Below are 20,668 nucleotides of genomic sequence, written 5' to 3'. Positions count from 1 at the left end.
TTGGTAAGAGTATTCTGCATCATTCAGAAACTCTGTCCATCACCACCCCCCTTTTCCAAAATCGGTTTTATCCACACTATGTGTGGGAGGGTATACTCAGACGTGAGTCCCTTGCTCATTGCACCATCAGGATTCAAGCAAGCCGGGCCGAAGAAGGCTGTGATGCCAGAAACCGGTCCCCGGAAGCTTGTTTCCTTCCCAGTATAAGAATTGGCTTGGTAGTTTGGTTTGCCCTGTTCCCATCATGCACTGGGACAGGAACAGACTAATTTGCATATAGCCAGGTTCTGAGCTGGGATGGTGCAGTGAGCTAAAAAACGGTGATGGATTAAAACCATGATCTCTTGACTTGGTAAGAGTATTCTGCATCATTCAGAAACTCTGTCCATCACCACCCCCCTTTTCCAAAATCGGTTTTATCCACACTATGTGTGGGAGGGTATACTCAGACGTGAGTCCCTTGCTCATTGCACCATCAGGATTCAAGCAAGCCGGGCCGAAGAAGGCTGTGATGCCAGAAACCGGTCCCCGGAAGCTTGTTTCCTTCCCAGTATAAGAATTGGCTTGGTAGTTTGGTTTGCCCTGTTCCCATCATGCACTGGGACAGTAACAGACTAATTTGCATATAGCCAGGTTCTGAGCTGGGATGGTGCAGTGAGCTAAAAAACGGTGATGGATTAAAACCATGATCTCTTGACTTGGTAAGAGTATTCTGCATCATTCAGAAACTCTGTCCATCACCACCCCCCTTTTCCAAAATCGGTTTTATCCACACTATGTGTGGGAGGGTATACTCAGACGTGAGTCCCTTGCTCATTACACCATCAGGATTCAAGCAAGCCGGGCCGAAGAAGGCTGTGATGCCAGAAACCGGTCCCCGGAAGCTTGTTTCCTTCCCAGTATAAGAATTGGCTTGGTAGTTTGGTTTGCCCTGTTCCCATCATGCACTGGGACAGGAATAGACTAATTTGCATATAGCCAGGTTCTGAGCTGGGATGGTGCAGTGAGCTAAAAAACGGTGATGGATTAAAACCATGATCTCTTGACTTGGTAAGAGTATTCTGCATCATTCAGAAACTCTGTTCATCACCACCCCCCTTTTCCAAAATCGGTTTTATCCACACTATGTGTGGGAGGGTATACTCAGAAGTGAGTCCCTTGCTCATTGCACCATCAGGATTCAAGCAAGCCGGGCCGAAGAAGGCTGTGATGCCAGAAACCGGTCCCCGGAAGCTTGTTTTCTTCCCAGTATAAGAATTGGCTTGGTAGTTTGGTTTGCCCTGTTCCCATCATGCACTGGGACAGGAACAGACTAATTTGCATATAGCCAGGTTCTGAGCTGGGATGGTGCAGTGAGCTAAAAAACGGTAATGGATTAAAACCATGATCTCTTGACTTGGTAAGAGTATTCTGCATCATTCAGAAACTCTGTCCATCACCACCCCCCTTTTCCAAAATCGGTTTTATCCACACTATGTGTGGGAGGGTATACTCAGACGTGAGTCCCTTGCTCATTGCACCATCAGGATTCAAGCAAGCCGGGCCGAAGAAGGCTGTGATGCCAGAAACCGGTCCCCGGAAGCTTGTTTCCTTCCCAGTATAAGAATTGGCTTGGTAGTTTGGTTTGCCCTGTTCCCATCATGCACTGGGACAGGAACAGACTAATTTGCATATAGCCAGGTTCTGAGCTGGGATGGTGCAGTGAGCTAAAAAACGGTGATGGATTAAAACCATGATCTCTTGACTTGGTAAGAGTATTCTGCATCATTCAGAAACTCTGTCCATCACCACCCCCCTTTTCCAGAACCAGACCTGGAACCTCATCTTGAGCCCAAGACACCAGAGTGACTCTAACATCTAGTCTGTTGGTTTCCTGATCAGAGCCTCGGGGACATAAAAGAATCACCAACATCCTGCTCCAGCCACTGGACCCAGCTGAAGTGAGTTCCTGACGCCCCTCTCCAAGTGGAGACCCTCAGGTCCTGGACCCTGGGCGTGGCACATCAATCTGAAATTAAGTTTATGGGTTCTTCACGAATGGGTCAGTTTGCACGAGACCTCTCTGCTTGCACCATGATTCAGCACAATGCCCTGTCAGTCTGACTATTTGCACTGCGGCATTGACTGCCGCAGGGTCCGCCAACACAAAGCTCCAGGAGTGCTCGCCCGCGATGCTGAGCCTGCTCTTTGCGCTATGCCACCATCCTCCCACAATGCTCTGCCTGCTACCCGTGGCCCCCTCCAATGAAAACAGAACTCGTGGCATGGACTTTGAGAAGGTAAATTTCAGTGGGCCTAACCTGGTGGCAGTATTTGACCTACACTCCATCATGGTTGGCCTGAAAGTGTGACTTCGACCTGGTCCAGAATGATCAGATATCCTGAGGTGGTGCTTTGTGCGTTTTTGGCTCAATTTTTGCTAATAATTTACGAATTCATAACTCCGGTTCCACTGATTGGATGTTTGTTGTTTTGGTCTTGTTTAATTTATTAAGTTTTACTCTATCTTTCTAACTTGGTATGGGATTCTTTTTCTGTGGTGTTTTACATTGTTTTGCTGTTTAAAGTGGTGCACAAATATTTACACATTGCCTCGAAGTTAAGCCTGTCTGCTTTGTGTCACACCACCAGAGGGTGGCGCACAGGCTAATTTAGGTTGGGCTTGTACCTCACCCTGACATGGAATGTGGTTGTTGTTTGACCAGGGCTCTCATCCTAGTCAACCAACAACCCAATTTCTCACACTATATCCGTCACACCAAATACATATAATGATTGCTTGCAGGGGATTGTTAGGATCTAGATTACATTCGCATTAAAGCAGATACTGTGCTGTCCTAAATGGAAGTGAAGTTGGCATGTGTCAAATAAATTGTATTTTTGGGCACCATCTTTAAGGATGCTAGTAATGTTGATTACTCCTTTGTTTGAGAAACATCACTTACAATGGACAGACAATATATTTTCACTAATAAGCCCAAACTGCACATCCCTTTGCTAGCCCTCGTTCTTTAATAAAATATGACCATGGGGCTAATTCACATGGCTTTTCTGTGAGTAGTGTAGTTGTGTGTTACTCCAGGCGAAATTATCACTTTCTGATTTGGGGATTCCAATATATTTAATTCTGGTAAAAAACTTTCATTATAGATTTTTTTTAACTAGGCTCAAATTTGGTACTTTACACTACATATTAGCATTCCCAAATATGAAAAAGTGGTCTCATAACCTCCCGAACTGTCCGTGTGATGGAAAGACCCCCCCAGTCCACGTTGTATTCAATACTTTTTAGTAGGTTTTACAGGGATATCCGGAACTTGTTTTTAAAACCACTCTTTTTAACCAATATGCTTTTTCATTATAAACAAGCTTTCAACCTTCTATGTAGCCTTGAAAACATAAAAACTATTAATTCTGTTACTTATTTTATACACGTGCAATCGGGAAAAGAAATGCTTTGTCACATCTGAATGCATTAATATATGAAAAATCGGAGCACTGTCTCTACTATGCTATACAGCTATGTTAATAAGTTATTTAGACACAAATTGCTACCTTGTTTTAAGTAGTCATATGAAATATTGCAGTTTACACTTTATTTTTATGTAAACATACTGCACTTTATGTGATACTAGCAGCCCGTCCCGACGTTGTACGGGGATTAAAATAGAATGTCTGCAATGCTTTCAATTTGCAAGGCAATTTATTTTTAAAACTTACTCTGAATCGCCCCATCACCGGGCTCAGGCCCCGCGTTTTTTTTAAACTTGCTCAGAATCGCCCCATCACCCGGCTCAGGCCCCGTGTTTTTTTCAAACTTACTCTGAATCGCCCCATCACCCAGCTCAGGCCCCGCGTTTTTTTAAAAACGTACTCTGAATCGCTCCATCACCCAGCTCAGGCCCCGCAGAAGAATGCGTCCACTGTGAAGCTGTGTCCTCAATGCAATATAGGAACGTTTGTGTCCACTGCAGACGCGAACGTGTTTGTGCGCTCCACCTGACGCACCGCTCCAGCCAACGGCAATTAGACGCCCCACATCGCGTCAACGTGCAACGCCCACAACAATGGTAAGTGCAACGCCCACTTGTATTGGGATGACGCCCACTCGTATTGGGAAGACTCGGCTCCATCCGACGTAAATTACACGCCCCACATCGCGTCAACGGCCAACGCCCACAACGATGGTAAATGCAACGCCACCTCGTAGTCCCAGCAGGCCGCGCCCATTGGTAAATGCAACGCCCCCTCGTAGTCCCAGCAGGCCTCGCCCATCGCTCTATGCACACGCCCAAATGGTAAATGGAACCACCCCTCGTATCGGGATGGCAGTCCCAGCATGCCGCGCCTATCGCTCTATGCACACGCCCATGCACACGCCCATGGCTTTCCAGCAGAACGCCCACAACGGACTACTTTTCCCCTAACGTTCTTTCCCCCCTTATAATGTATATGGTGGCCAGCTGTATAGCCTATGTCCATCTGCTGCAACTGTCCTTTCCAATGCTGTATTGGGTGTTATGATTGGTGCTGTGGTTTCTGAGATTACCCGCCTCAAAGTTTTGGACTCTCTCTTTATTATATTACTATAGATTACCCCTATTGCCTGTTATAAGACAATATTTGCACATTAGGTATTTTATGATGTAGGTCTGTTTTTAACATCGTATATTGTAGATGATGTATAGAGTGATAAACAATATGGACGCTTTTTAAGTTTGCATGAAATTGTAAAGTATAAATTCCTAATTGTATTTTTAGTATACTTTTATGGATGTACTTTTTTTACACCGAATAAAGCTGATTTGACTTGACTGACTATCTGATCAATTTCCAGGAGTGAACAGCAAAACACACAAGATGATGGACAGAATGTTGTACAATGGCAAAACATTCACCCCCCAGTCACAGATCTGGGTTTAATCCATCGTTATGTTGCTCACCAAGCCACCCCAGTTCAGACATGGCCATATGCAAATCAGTCTTGACCCTGTGCCTCATGGGAACAGTCCAGTCCGAAATGCCAAGCCATGTCTTCCCTGGACCGGAATCAAGCATCCTAGGACCGGTTTCTGGCTATCAGCCGTCTTCAGCCAGGATAGCTTGACTCCAGTGGCTTAGTGAGCACGGGACCCACATCTGGACATACCCTTCCCACATAGGGTGAACAGCAAAACACACAAGATGATGGACGGAATGTTGCACAATGGCAAAACATTCACCCCCAGTCACAGATCTGGTTTAATCCATCGTTATTTTGCTCACCAAGCCACCGTAGTTCAGACATGGCCATATGCAAATCAGTCTTGACCCTGTGCCTTATGGGAACAGTCCAGTTCGAAATGCCAAGCCATGTCTTCCCTGGACCGGAATCAAGCATCCTAGGACCGGTTTCTGGCTATCAGCCGTCTTCAGCCAGGATAGCTTGACTCCAGTGGCTTAGTGAGCACGGGACCCACGTCTGGGCATACCCTTCCCACATAGGGTGAACAGCAAAACACACAAGATGATGGACGGAATGTTGCACAATGGCAAAACATTCACCCCCAGTCACAGATCTGGGTTTAATCCATCGTTATTTTGCTCACCAAGCCACCCCAGTTCTGAACTCTAGTGGTGTGGAGTGCAAAAGAACGATGGATTTAGGCCCAGATCTCTGTACTGGGGTGAATGTATGACATTGTTCTGCATTCTGTCCATCAACTGTTGTTTTGCATTTGTCACCCCTAGTGGGACGGGTATGCTCAGACGTGAGTCCTGTGCTCTCCACACCACTGGAGTCAAGCTATTCTGGCTGATGACGGCTGATAGCCAGAAACCCGTCCTAGGATGCTTGATTCCGGTCCAGGAAAGACATGGCTTAGCAGTCCGGCTGGACTGTTCCCAAGAGGCACAGGGTCAAGACTAATTTGCATATGGCCATGTCTGAACTGCGGTGGTGTGCAGTGCAAAAAAAAACGATGGATTTAGGCCCAGATCTCTGTACTGGGGTGAATGTATGACATTGTTCTGCATTCTGTCCATCAACTGTTGTTTTGCATTTGTCACCCCGAGTGGGACGGGTATGCTCAGACGTGAGTCCCGTGCTCTCCACACCACTGGAGTCAAGCTATTCTGGCTGATGATGGCTGATGGCCAGAAACCGGTCCTAGGATGCTTGATTCCGGTCCAGGAAAGACATGGCTTAGCAGTTTGGGGTGGACTGTTCCCATGAGGTACAGGGTCAAGACTGATTTGCATATGGCCATGTCTGAACTGGGGTGGTGTGGAGTGCAAAAAAATTAATGATTTAGGCCCAGATCTCTGTACTGGGGTGAATGTATGACATTGTTCTGCATTCTTTCCATCAACTGTTGTTTTGCAATTTCCAGGAGTAACAAACACTCTTAGTCATGGAAAAATGGTTTGTGAGCGTTGTGAATTACAGCCATTTATTACCCTTGAAAGCGCATGGGTGACTCACAAAGGCTAGAGCTAGTCATACCTAAGAAATGAGAAAGTCGCATCTACTCCCAGATAATAAACGACATCAATTGGGTCATAAGAGTTCGAAGTGATATTTTGGAGTGCTTTATGAAATCTTGTCCATATTTACTTTTTTCTTTGGGGCATTTACATTCCACTTTGGGTTTTTTCTAAGAAGCCCTGAAACAGTAGCAATTAATAGCAATAAACTAGGTCAAACTGGGATATAAATGCTGAGTAGCCTGTGATTAGATATTGGTATTGGCCATCTGAAAAGTTTTTAAAGCATTTTGTACTCTCCAATATATTAAACCCTTTAGCATAAAGGTAAATTAGTCATGTGTGAATCAGTGCAATAGACGCACTGGCGAAAACCCATTGCCCTTATTATCTGCAGATGTCTCCAACCCATCGACTGACTGAGATCCATTTTTCAGAACATTTTGGACTCTTAGAAAAGTATCCCTCTTATCTGTCTTGACAACGCTAGCTTATATGATTAGGAAGAAAGACAATATAACTTAACATTTTGTTTACTGTGGCACAATATTACTCAACTTGAAACCCTCTGCAAGTGGGGGTGTCTGGCCCTTCATTCACAGTAGCATGAAATTATTACCTCTAATGGAAATCAAAATCGCTAGCTCTCTGGGTGAGTTGCTCTTTTGAGTGGGAAACATCCTTTACGACGAAACTTTTACAACGCAGTACCATTACCACGCAGGTTTTACAACGCAAGTCGTTACAACGACTTGCGCTGGAGGGCGCTGTAGGATAGGGAATAGTTTAATTTACTATCCAACACCTTCCCTACTATCCACGGGGACTGGAGTTGGAATAGTAAATGAACTATTCCACTATCCAGCGCCCCCCAATGCAAGTCGTTGTAATGACTTGCGTTGTAAAACCTGCATGCTAACGGTACGCGTTGTAAAAGCACGCGTTGTACCGTCATACATCCCTTTTGAGTTGATATGGTCTGCATCATATGTATCAATGGTATAAGCAATCATGATTTAGTCATATTAAATTACTCTGGTTTACTAGCACCTTTGGTAAAATCTTTTTGACAAAAAAATGCATAAAAAGGGCACAAAGGCTCGGATGAGAAACACATTTGTAAGCTGGTGTGGAAGGAAGTAGGACAGATGCCGAGTGGGGAGTATAAGAATTACACCTCTGTAAAATGAAATTGTACTCTTGGAAACATTTGTAGGCAGACCGAAAACCATATACACCTTTGAGAAGGCAAATTTGGTACATTAGAGAAATAAAAATATGGTCATGTAGGGACATGGGAGCCGAAAATCAAATGATATGCTATTGTACTTTATGTACATTTATATTGTGCTTGTACCAGTGGGCACTTGCGAACTGGTAGCACGCTACTTGGTGTAAAACCTTTAGATAGAAGAGTATGTGTCCATCATCTAGTGTTTATGGGAAGTGTTTTGGTATTATGCATGAGGTCCGGAGTTGTACACTTATGCTTTTATCAAAACTCATTGGTGTACATGAATTCCATAAGAAGTAAAAGATAGGGGCAGTTGCGCTTGGATGGATGGATGACAAAACTGTGTGAATGCAGAGTGATCTATATAGAAAGCACTTTGGTGTTGAGCATGTATGGCAGAAATTAATCATATAGTAGAGCTGGAGCAGCAAATATGTAGCTGAATCTAAGCAAAAGTGTAGGTGAAAAATCTAAGAATAGACATGGACATGGTCTTGCATCTGGATATCAATCAACTTAGGAGTGGCCAGTATTACAACGTTTTAATCCTATTGTTCTATGGAACAAAGGAGACTTGCCTAGACGTTAAGGGTGCTACCCTTGGGATTGAGAGGTATAATCTTCCATTAACTATAGTATATACTCCGTGGAGTCAACCTAAAAGCGGGAGAAGAGCAGTCCATAGGAATGGACATTATACAACTATCTACAGCAGTGTTTTTCAAACTGTAGGTCATGACTCACTGGTAGGTCTTAAGCTGATTTTTGGTGGGTCACGAAAGTCCGAGCAATAAACGAAAATGCTTTTAGATTCTGCATTCACATTTGCATTCACATTTGTGGTGATTCATGTTTATTCTTCTAAAATGGGGATTGGTGTTTACTGTGCTTTCTCAGGCTGCGTATGGTCTACCGGTGTCTGATGACCACTGTCCGCATCCGGGAATCTTTGCTTGTAGTCCTGTACAAGGAACCGCAGGTCATTGACCAGAGTCGCCGGTAGGCATATCATGGGGGTGACCTCCGTGCGGACACTAGTGTGGATGGAGTGTTCCTGAAAAGTTAGCTCCTCCTGCTCCTCATCGGTGCTTTGGCACTTGACGTTGAGGTCCGAGATGGAGGTAGCTGGACCCATGCGGTCATCCTCTTCGGATTCCTCACTTTGGAAGATGTCGTGAGGTGGTTGCATCTCCACTTTGCTCGGAGACGTGGTTTCCGGGGTAATTTGCGTTTTTCTAGACTTGCTAGACGCAGCATGTGTTCCTGTCGACGTCGAGGGCGTCGTCGACGGCGGTAGCATGAGGGTCGGCATCTCTACCAGTTCGGATTTTTTCCATGGTTCCGATGCCATCTCCGACGACGAGTCTTCCTTCGTCGTCGGCGTCGTCGACGTCGACGGTCCCTTCGTCGACGGTTCCTTCGTCGACGGTCCCTTCGTCGACGGTCCCTTCGTCGACGGTCCCTTCGTCGACGGTCCCTTCGTCGACGGTTCCTTCGTCGACGGTGTCGTCGTCGACTGCGTGGACGACTGTACCTTGGTCGTCAACGACTTCGATGACGATGTTGTCGTCGTCGGTACCTTCGTCGACGGCGAGCCCGCCGTCGACGGTGTCTTCGTCATCGACGTCTTCGTCGACGTCTGTGAGTTCTTCGACGACGGTGGGCTCGTTAATGACGATGCCGTCGTCGATGGTGTGGTTCTCGTCGTCGACAGGGTCTTCGTCGTCGACGACGATTGCAGTAATATAATAGAGGAAACAGGTCTACCTGATGATGTTGAGGAAGTAGTCGTCGTCGTCGACGCTGAAGGCGATGACGCTGATGTCGTCGACACAGTGGTTGTGACAGAGGTTGTTTTGTGGGTCTGTCTGGTAGACGATGGAGCAGGCCTTTTGAAGGTGTGATCAGCCTGAACAGACACTGAAGATGACGTAGATCTTGCCTCTGAAGACTTTTTTGTCTTCGTAGGAGGAGTGTCTGAGGGGCCCGGGGAAGATACCCTAGGCCTCTTTTTAGAGACTTCTGAGCTTTTGGAAACACTGCCCTCAGAAGATTCTAGATTGTCTCTGTCCTTCAGCCTGTCCAGCCAGATGAGAAGGCGTCCTTCCCTGTCTCTCACAGTCTTTTTAGGGAAAGACCTACAGATCCTGCACTTGTCCGAGACATGATCTGGGTAAAGGCAGTACAAGCATAGCTCATGCTTATCATCCACATGGATCCTCTTCTTCCCACAGGAAGAGCAGGCCCTGAACAGGGCTTTCTTCTGTGACTCCGACATGGAAGAAGTTTGTGGAAAGAAGCCACTTACTGCAAAACAGTGTAGTGAAGAATCCTTGAAGGGTTGAGAGCGAGGAATCACTTTTGAAGAAAGTTAGATGATTATAAGTAATCTTGAGCAGAGCTCAAGCTGGAGACTCCCTAGCACAACGTGCGGTAGAAAATCTGAGGGACTGGGGCTCCTCCCAGGGAGGTCCTAGAGGGAGGTCGGAGCTGATTGGCTGACTGTAAGAGTTTGGTCCTTTTTACATAAGGACAAGGAAAGGCCACTAAGGGGAGACCCTTGGGCCTATTTTCTCTATGTATGTCTATAGGACATTACTTTTTTATTTACCGGAGGCTCCCGTCTCGACGACGGGGAATGATTCAGGCATGTGAATCTATGAAAGACACCCAAATACTGGATAATCAAGACATAGAGTCGGACGTTATACAACTAACTACAGTATATGCTGAGGGAAGTCCACCCAAGTGTGGCGGGGGCAATCCATAAAAATGGGTATCATAGAAACAGCCATGGTTTGCAGTCAGAGGAGCCCACCCATTAACGATAGAGAAACAACTCGCTATAACTGGCAGTGCACACCCATCCATGGTTTATTGTCTGAGAATCCTCCCAGGCCCTATCTTTGCTGCTACACGGTTGCCTTCAGAGAACATTTAGTTTGGATATTGTATAATGCCCATTCCTATGGAATTCTCTTCAGCCACAGGGAGGTGGAATCCTAAGAGCATATAATCTGGCTAGTTATATTGCCTATTCTGACTGGTTTGCTCTCTGACGTTCCTGAGAGGACTCCCAGACCATAATCCAGCATATGCTCCGAAGAATCCTCCATGCCACCAGCTATAGTATATGTTCAGAGTTGTCTACCAAGGTGGGACAAAGGAACAGCCCAGACAAATGGGCTCTGAGGACTCCACCCATGATCGTCAAGGAGCAATATATAGGAATGGGCACTATGCAGCCAGTCACAGCATATGCCCTGAGAAGTCCACCCAGGAGCAGCGAAGAAGCAGCCGTAACGCCACCAGCTCGACTATGTGCCTGAGGAGCCCACCCAGGAGCGGTGGAGTGCCATCATTATGAATGGACATTATATAACCATCCACATCATATGCCTGGACTAGTCCACCTAGGAGTAGCAGTGGTGAAAACAACAACAACAAAGCAAAGGGAAGGCACTGGGGTAAATAGACATATTATCAAATAGACCTAGGGGCAAACACAGAAATCAGTTAATTGTACAAAGGGCTAGTTTTGGTTGTGCCACATATTTGATTCCTTCATTGAGTCTTGAATGCAAAATCACAGATAATTAGGGTCCTCCATGCAACACCAATGTATTAAGTCCATATTTAAAAGAAATCACTGATGCTCAATGGCTCTCCACAATCACATGATCTGAAAACCAAAGCCATATGAAATTATACTGGTTTAGTGCGCTAATGTTATAGTCCATATGACCAACAACAATAAGATGTTATTCAACCTTTTCACTCTTAATTTTGCAGTGTACTATTTAATTAATACTAGAGGGCGTTGAACGCACGATAGAATGATAGAATTTTATGCTGAATTCCACAAGGCAGCTGGCATACAGAGTACAAATTAGAAGTATCATACATTTCAATTACTTACTTGCTTAGAATGTTTTCTGCATCCTTGGGGATTATGCTGTAATACTGCCATAAGTTGTTCCTGGAGAAAGACAGGGCAGCCAGGTCCACCAGTCTCTGAGGTTTTATCCGGCTATTCTCATCCCACAACAAGGGATGCATCATATTATTGCTTACTCTGAGCTGCTTCAAATGAAGCTTCAAAGCCCCACACGGAAGAGCAGGCAGTTGATTACCTTCTACATTTAGAAATGTCAGTAAGCTGTAAATTAGAAAATAAATATACATTTCTAGCTGCTTCTTATATATTTCCCATTGCACAACTATTGTACTTCATAAAGGTGTTTCTATACTATCTGTATATATAAAGTTAATTCGAAAGGACATTTACATTTGCTAGGAAAAATACCCTGTGGAGCTGCAATTCTGAACCTCTAAAGAAGGCAGTATGGGAGTGTCATCACGTAGTACCTTTGCCCCCCACTCCCAACCTCTGTACAGAGAATATAATCTACAACTGTTAACGTCCATTTTATTCTATTTTGTCAAAGCCAGTCAAATGATAACACCAGACAATGATGCAATACGCGAGGCAAGGAGAGGTCGGACGAAAGCGAAGGAAACCTGTAGCTGTATCCCTCAAGGATTCAATGGGGCATATACCAACCCTTAGCTTTAGAGGTGTATCACCTGAATCAACTACAGAAACAGTTCCCCATAAGTGGTAAAATGTGTCTTGAGGTTTCAGGCACAGAATATTTGGGAAGTTCATAGGAATACGTTGATATAAAGCCAAATTGATCTACATGTACAGTGTAATTTTGAATACTAGCAATTTTCAAGCTTAATTTACTGAAGATATCTGGGCGTTTTTACAAAAATCAGTCAACTTAAAGAGGGCCTTAGTCAATTCTCCCAGAACCAAATGTTGTGCTCATCAAGAGTTTTCTTTTAATGTTTATATAAAATTAGCAATAATATTGACATGGCGTCCAATTGGCAATGATTGTATGCCACGTGTGTCATGCACTAGTGTAATGGAAATGGAATCCCACAACTACAACAGAAATGATGACTCATAGAATCAGAATTGCTGTGCGGAAATCTATTTAACCATGGTAAAAGGATAACTTTTTAGGCAGCCTTTCCACACGAGTAAGTAATGAGAAAAGAGGCATATATGCATGTTTAGGTTGGGCATTGTAGGAAATCGGGTTACTAGTTGGGGGTGGGGGTGAAAGCCTACTCAAGCAGCAACCACAATTCTTGCCAGGGTGAAGTCACAAGCCACCCCAAATTACCTTACTTAACCCTCTGGAAGTTTGGCACACAAGCAATCAAGCCTAATTTAAAGGCAATGAGTAAAGTGTTTATGAAGCACAGTAGGAACAGTCCTACTTGCAGAAGAGCAACACAGCAGTCCTTCCGAGTCTTCCATAGCCAGGGTGTACTGAAGAGTTTTGCCTGAGGGTCCAATATTTACACTTGGTGCCAGTTTTGAAGTAGGAGAAAGTTCTCGATTTTTCCGCCCCAGGTTGTCAAGGGGCACAAAAGACAAGAGTTAGAAACTTTGTGAGAGTGCTGGGCAAAGTCTTTGTGATGTGCAAGTGCGGTAGGTGACAGCTCCTCCCTCTCATCAAGTCAGAGATAGCCCATCCCGCCAACACCTTGCCCCCCTTTGACTCACTGTCTGGAAGCAATATACAAAGACCAACAGTCAGCTACACCTGTTTATGTGACCCAGGATACATGATGCAGGCACCAAATGGTTGGGACAAGAAAATGTAAACTTTCTAAAAGTGGAATTTTCAGAATTGTGGTTTAAAATCCGGCCTTACCATTAAAGAGAGTTTTAAATTACAACTCTTTAGACATCAAACTTGATATTCCTACCTACTCCCAATTGAAAGTTATTTTAAATGTAATACGGTAACCCAAAGTTATCCTATGCGAGAGGTAGGCCTTGCAGTAGTAAAAAATTAATTTAAGAGTTTTTCACTAACAGGACATATACAAGTTAAAAGTACATGCTCAACTTTTTAAATACACAGCACCCTGCCCTAAGGCTCTTTAGGGGGTTCCTTAGAGGTGACATATGTATTACAAATGAAGGTTTAAGCCTGGCAAGAGGTGTATCTTGCCATGTCGAAATGGCAGATTAGAACCTTTACAGGCTGTAATGGAAACCCCAAGACATGTCTAAGAGGCTGCTTAAGTGGGTGGCACATGAGTGGTAAAGGCCCATTAGTAGTATTCAATTTACAGGCCCTGGGTACATGAAGAAGAACTCTATTAGAGACTTATAAGTAAATTAAATGACCCAATAGGGTGTAAGCCTATGTTACCATGTTTTACGGACTGTGCACATGCCCTTTAGCACTAGGTAACAGTAGTAAAGCGCAGTCCTAAGGCCAACAAAATCAAGATCATCAAAAATGGGGGGGTAAGGCAAAAAGCTTGGGGAACAACCACATCAAGGCTGACAGGTATAACATGCATGCAAATCACGGTGCACACCAACAAAGTTGTACCTTTCTGAGTATTTATTAAAACACGGCATAACAAGTACCTGTGTTACCAGGGAGTAAAAGAGAATTAAAAAAAACTATCTTTTCATGCGGTTCTATGAAAAGGCTTTTCTCCACAGGACAAAATGTGATCCCTTTGGAGAAAGAGGTTACAAAATGTGCAAACTGCACTTTATTACCATCCCCAAACCAGTGGATTGTTTGTTAGTATTCAGCACTCCTAGTGTAGGCTAGAAAGCATACACTTTGAGTTCTATGAAATTCATTTATTTTGAGGATAACCCTGTAGGATTGTCAATTCTGAAAAATGAGTAAATTGAGGGCAAATATAGATGTAGGTGTAAGTCTTTGCAACTAGACTTCCTTTTTTTCCGAATGAGGCCCTTGGCCACTGGTGCAGTCACACACAGTGAAAACGAGTTGAAATATATTGCATTTTCAGTGGAATGTGCACTTCATAAGTCTGCTCAGGTACTCCAGGCCTATTTCTGATATTAAAGGTGGACAAAGTAGAGAATTAAAGAGCTTATATTTAGGACCTTCAAAATGTGTGTATATGCTTTTATTCATTTAATCTAACCTACCTAGAGAACAATGGATTAATATAACAAGTTCTATGGGCATGCCTTAATTGCAAAAACAGTTCAGGGTGCACAACACTAATGGAGGCTGTATGAGGTGATGGGAAGCATGCTATTAACTTCGTCTAGGGCTAATAATAATGAAGCGTGCCTTTAATGGTCTTCTGCGGGCCGTAAGGTTATATTCGAATATTTAAATGTTTAGCACTTCCCAGAAGACAATCAAGTGGCTTGGGGTTAATAACGGCAATACATTTATTCTGCTCCATCATTCCAATAACCGTCTTTCTGTTTCACCCTGCTTATTTTAGAACATTCTACAATCATTGGGTCGAATATTCTAAAACCATTATAGCCCTTATGCCTTGGGTTTTACTGGTTGTTAAAGGCCCGCTTCCTAGTTATAGGCCTTCACCTGGAGTTTGGGCCTATAACTTGAGAAGAGAGCCTTATGCAACCTTTATCCCTCAGCATTAGGCTATTATGTTATACAATATGGTCAAACATGTCTATGCTGGAATATGTGATGTAGAGCCAATAGTGTTGATCAATTCACAAAAACATGCAAGAGATTCACTTTGGGGACCATCTTACTAAAGTAGAATTAACTACATTGATACATTCAGTTTGTATATTTATGGGAACATTTTCCAAATGCAAGCAGTGTGTATTCTACAGAACATGAAATTCTGAAATTTGAGAAAGATTATACCTCAGATTGGAAATGTCATTAGGGATAGAAGCAATGGCATTGTACGAGACATCCAGGACTTCAAGATTTGTAAGCAGAAAAAGTCTAGAAATAAACAACATATCATGTATATAAGTAATGAAAAGTATGTGATTTATTTATTTTCATATTACATGAACCAGGCACTAAAGGTGCTGCATAGCTAATTAATGCAATTAAGAATATTATATATATATTTAAATAATTAAGCAAAATCTTAATAAGTACAAAATGGCACAAAGCATACCAGAGCACATGGTCATTACAGAAATATAGATACATAAATAAATTACTTAAACACCACGTTTTCTAACTTTTCTGGATAGTCAGATCATCTGTCAGCAACTGGAAGAAGAATCAATACTACGAAATTATGTATGACTTTTTTATTTCAGAAATCGTGGGACTTCAGTTTCTGGTTTAATCTCTGACACTCTCAAAATTCTTTAACTTATCAGTCAAATGAGAAGTAATTAAATGAAATGCTGTGACCGTGAGCCCACCTGTTTTCACGCGCGGGTGGCAGGACTCACAGGTGTGAGGGAGTGAGGGGTCGCGCGGGAGTTAATTAAAAAAAAATGTTTTACTTACCTTCGCCGGCCAAGTCCTGCGTCGTCTCTGTTCCTCTCCTGCTTTTCTGCCTCTGGCAGGAACAGGAAAGCAGGCAGCCTCCTTCCCTTCCCCTAAGCCAATCACAACGCTGCAATGGCAACGTTGTGATTGGTCGGGACGCTGACCAGCCAGGCGCCTATGGGGAGGCTATTTTCTCCATGTAGGCTGCATGCAGCCAACATGGAGAAAAGGCAGCATGTATGGTTTGGTCGGCCCAAGAGGGCCGACCAAACAGTAAGCCCCCTCAGCAGTGGGCAAGCCACTCCTCCCCTGCCCTAGACCAGCCCCGCCCAGCCGCCTGCCCCAAACCAAACACTTCTGCTTTCTCGCAGTGCGAGAAGCAGAAACATAAAATGGTAGTTTGACCATTTTATCTTTCTACTTCTCGCACTGCGAGAAAACAGTGGGACAACTCTCCTCCACTTTAGTGGAGGAGCCGCTGCCTGTTTTGACCTCAATCTAAGAAGAATGCGCAAGTCAATGTAAATGCTACGGACCCGGAAACATATAGTGAGTCTGACTTTAGAATGGAAGATGCATATAGATGATCGGGGTGTATTTAGGTTGACCAATCATTCCAAAGTCTAACATGTATACGGCATGAGCTGCTACTATTGACTGAAAATCTAATTATGGTATCAATGACTAAGAACAGTAGCTGACTGCACAATGCTACCTACATGCAAATTCATATAGAAATGAGGATATGAGGCAAAGCACGACTCAGAGGATGTAGTCAGTGGCAGGGAAATTCTCTTCGTCACCAGAGTCTCAATCCAGGTCTCAAGTAATGGCACCAATTAATTACAGGTATGCACTGTAAATTGAATTAAAAAATATATATGGTCATCCATGACTATCTCCTGAAGGATGGCTTTCTGCCTTTTTAAATCAGAAGCACAGGACGCATGCAAGTAGCTCAGAGTATCCTCTGGATGTGGGATCCAAAGAATGCAGGATTCAGCAATTTGTTATCTAAGCGACACCATGTTTAGATTTAATACTATGGTGTATGAAATTCTACCTTGTCTCCACACCTGTCTGTAGCTTCAACCAGATAATCAGAAGTAGGTTTACCAATGAACAAAGACCTTGACTAAAAGCTTAGTGCTAATTCTGTTTTAGGGGCTAAGTCCCAATTGGGACCAGATGTACAAAACTTTGTTTTAATCACAATTGGCCCGATTCACAGAGTCGGGCCATTTGCAAATGAAAAAAGGCATTTTTCAATGTACAAAGGCCCAATTTGAGTCGTTTGTGAACAAAAAAATGAATTTTTCAATGTAGAAGGGGCCCAATGTGCGATTCGGTAACCTATTACTGAATCGAAAATTGGGTTTGCGATTTGATATTAGTAAGGGGCGTGTTTAACTTGTCCCTTTCTAATACTGAATTGCATTGGTATGTGTGAATGTTTTGCGACCGAAATGCATTTCACTTTTGTTTTTGAAACTCATGTTGTTTTCTTCTAAGGAAAACAGGAGGCATTAAAAAAATGCTTTATAGAAAATCAATCACAGGCATGGTGGTCTGCTGACCCCAGCAGGCCACCATCCCTATGATTTTTGCGATTCCCAATGGGTCGCAAACAGAGACTTACCTCATAAATATTAATGGAGAGGGTCTCTTCACGGCCCACTGGGAATCGCAAAAAACGCCTTTTGGTAATCGCAAACTATTATCAAAGTACATCTGCCTCTTAGGTGGTTTTTGCACATTTGTTCTTTGTCCATGTTCAAATTGTTAGGGATGTGCAGAAAATATAGCATTGTTTTGTGTAAACCCAAAACTAGTCTTAGGAATGCCATGTATAGCTCCATAATTCTGTTCTGTGTCATTGTGTATCAGCTGAGGGTTTCCACAAACACTTGAACGTCCTAAATTTACCAGCTGTCCTCTCCTCCATGAACGGAGCTGTGTGTGCGCATGCACAAACATACCCATTTGATTTGTCTCTACTTGTTTGCAATTATTTTCACACCTTTGGGGCCCTCTCACACAACCAAACCTGCTATATTATTCATCTGCTTAAAAGTAGCCATGATTAAAAGAAGATAGATGTTGGACGAATTTTGTAACTACACACGAAAGTGCTAGGCAGCAGCTTGTGTATGAAATGACAAATACACAACTGGCACAGCTGAGCAAGTTCTCCCCATTTCTTGCACTGAAAAAGTCTCATAAAACAGATGTCACCTGCGAAATAACTTCGCAGGTAAATTATAGAACATTTATGAATAAATAGTTGAGAGTGTCTTTCGTACAGATCGGCAAAATTGAAGAAGGCAAATACAAGAGTGTTGTTTGAAGCTATAAATCCGACTAGGAAAAAGAAACATGCAGCCGTACCCTGGCGGAAGAGATGTCAGCAAGCAAAAGGACAAGACCAGGTACTTGAGCTTCCTGAGCCGATGCACGTCCCGCGGGATCTCTCTGATGGGGTTGTTTCTTAGCTTCAGTGCTTCGAGATTTTCGAGATCATAGATCTAGAACATAAAACAAAACGAATCTCAGCAGTGCAGGGATAAAACTGTCACAGGCAAAGCGATTCTTCAACTGTCACCAGTGAAAAGATAGTAACAGAACCCAGCAGTCACCCAGGAGATATATATATATATATATATATTTTTTTTTTTACAGTTCTATTCATTGGCATTTTACCTTTTTACAATTAGAGCAATGCGCCATGAGGTAACAGATTTAAAACGCAAGTTAAACTTGTTCTCAGTGGATAACACTCTAGTTCGTTCATGTCTAGATATTACCACAGGACAACACAAGTGCTGATCACAGGAGATCTCCACTTGCTTTTACGAAGGGTAGCAATACAATAGAAAAGAAAATATGACATTCGAGGGGAAAAAACGAGCCAATGCTCTAATAAACATTAGGAAAACATTGAAAACTAAAAATACAAGGAAACTGGGAAACATGCACAAAAAGGGACATGGTCAACATCGTGCCACCCTCCTCCAAATCCCGTGGGTGGCGACCTTTCATCACCTGGAATATAGGTGGTGGGTCAGTCAGATGCCCATTTCCAGGTGGTTTACTCACAGCTTCAGGACATGTGCCCTCTCTGACCAGGACCGTACTCACCCATCTCGCCTGTTTGGCGGGGGGGGCCTAAAGTCCTCCATTCGAAACTTTCGGGCACAACCCCAGGGCTAAGGTACCATGCATGCCCCTCTACTCATCTGTCAGCTATCTGGTTAACCTGGTACCCCGGTACCCCGCTTCTTCCTCCCCAGGTGTGTCATCACTCATCTCCAGGTCATCCCCGGGGTCATTCTCCAGATGTTCCCATGTCACTAAGACTTCAGTCCATAGATCCGCTATTGGGTGGATCCTCACCCCTCTAGCCTCTTCCCAACGAACCCAACACCACCAGACACAACTTTCGAGAAGGCATGGAAGCCGTCGCCAAATGGATGAAAGACAGCTGCCCACAACTAAACACCAACAAAACGGAAGTACTCATCATGAGCCCAAACCCCGAAGCTTGGAACGACAACTGGTTGCCCTCCGCCCTGGAAGCCCGCCCACCCCTGCAGAGTACGCATGCAACCTGGGATTCATCATGGACTCAGAGCTCAAAATGGACCTATGTCTCGTCCTCCTGCTTCCACACTCTCCACCTCCTACGTAAGACCTTCAAAAGGATCCCCCTTGAACACAGAAAGACCATCACTCACGCCCTGGTCACAAGCAGACTCGACTACAGCTACGCACTCTATGCCGGAATAAACAAAAACCTCACCCGCAAGCTACAGAACATCCAAAACGCTGTTGCAAGACTGGTCCTCAACCTTCCAAAACACTGCCACATCTCCCAGCACCTGTGCACACTCCACTGGCTCCCCATTGAAGCTAGAGTCACCTTCAAGATGCTCACCCACGCTCACAAGGCCCGGCCTCCATGACACTGGACCTGCATACCGGAACAGCTGACTCAAATTCCACGCACCCCAAAGGACCCTACGATCAGCCCAGCTCTCCTACGCCGCAATCCCCCGCACCAGAAAGAACAGATCGGGAGGCTGCTCCTTCTCCTTCCTCGCGGCCAGATCCTGCAACGACCTTCCACTCCACCTCAGACAGACAACATCGCTCCCTATCTTCACAAAAAACCTCAAAACCTGGCTCTTCGACAGACCCCCTCCTCGATGGACTGAAACCTGCAAACCCCCCAGCGCCATGAGACCCTTACGGGTGAGTATTCGCGCTTAACAAACACCTTGATTGATTGATTGGATTTGCAGGACCAACAACTTTTCTTCAGCTCTTGCCCACTGGGTTACGTGTGCCCTCCAGGCCTGGAATCTTGGTCCTACTGCCAATTTCCAGGTCATAGCTATACATCATCTTGCTAACACTAGGGCTAGGTCCATAAACCTTGTGCCAACTTCACTTGAGGCTGGTTGTGGAAAGAATCCCAGAATACAAGCATCCAGGGAACAGGGGTGGTGGAGCGCCACACCGTGGAGTCTAGGGCAGAAAGACCTCTTCCCAATAGGGTTGAAATCTGGGGCAACACAATCCCATATGAGCAAAGTCAGCATCTAAGTGTTCGCATCTAGGGCAGAGGTCACCACCATAAACCACTTGGATTCTAAGCGAT

The 20,668-nt window shown here is 44.2% G+C and overlaps 1 protein-coding gene across 1 annotated transcript in view; it reads right to left on the bottom strand.

Annotated features, from left to right (window-relative positions):
• The window catches only part of LRRC63 (leucine rich repeat containing 63), a 382,612-nt gene that overhangs the window by 46,851 nt on the left and 315,093 nt on the right, over window positions 1-20,668 (bottom strand). Inside the window, exons 9-11 of the mRNA XM_078656022.1 lie at window positions 18,397-18,533; window positions 15,418-15,501; window positions 11,619-11,858 (exon numbers count right to left, since the gene is read on the bottom strand). Of these exons, the coding sequence (XP_078512148.1) occupies window positions 11,619-11,858; window positions 15,418-15,501; window positions 18,397-18,533 (461 nt within the window). The remainder of the gene's footprint in view (window positions 1-11,618; window positions 11,859-15,417; window positions 15,502-18,396; window positions 18,534-20,668) is intronic.

The sequence above is a fragment of the Lissotriton helveticus genome, chromosome 8 (genome assembly GCF_964261635.1).
Source record: "Lissotriton helveticus chromosome 8, aLisHel1.1, whole genome shotgun sequence".
In the NCBI taxonomy this organism is placed as follows: Eukaryota; Metazoa; Chordata; class Amphibia; order Caudata; family Salamandridae; genus Lissotriton; species Lissotriton helveticus.
The sequence above is the reverse complement of the archived record's forward strand: the minus strand, read 5'-3'. Positions and strand labels throughout refer to the sequence as shown.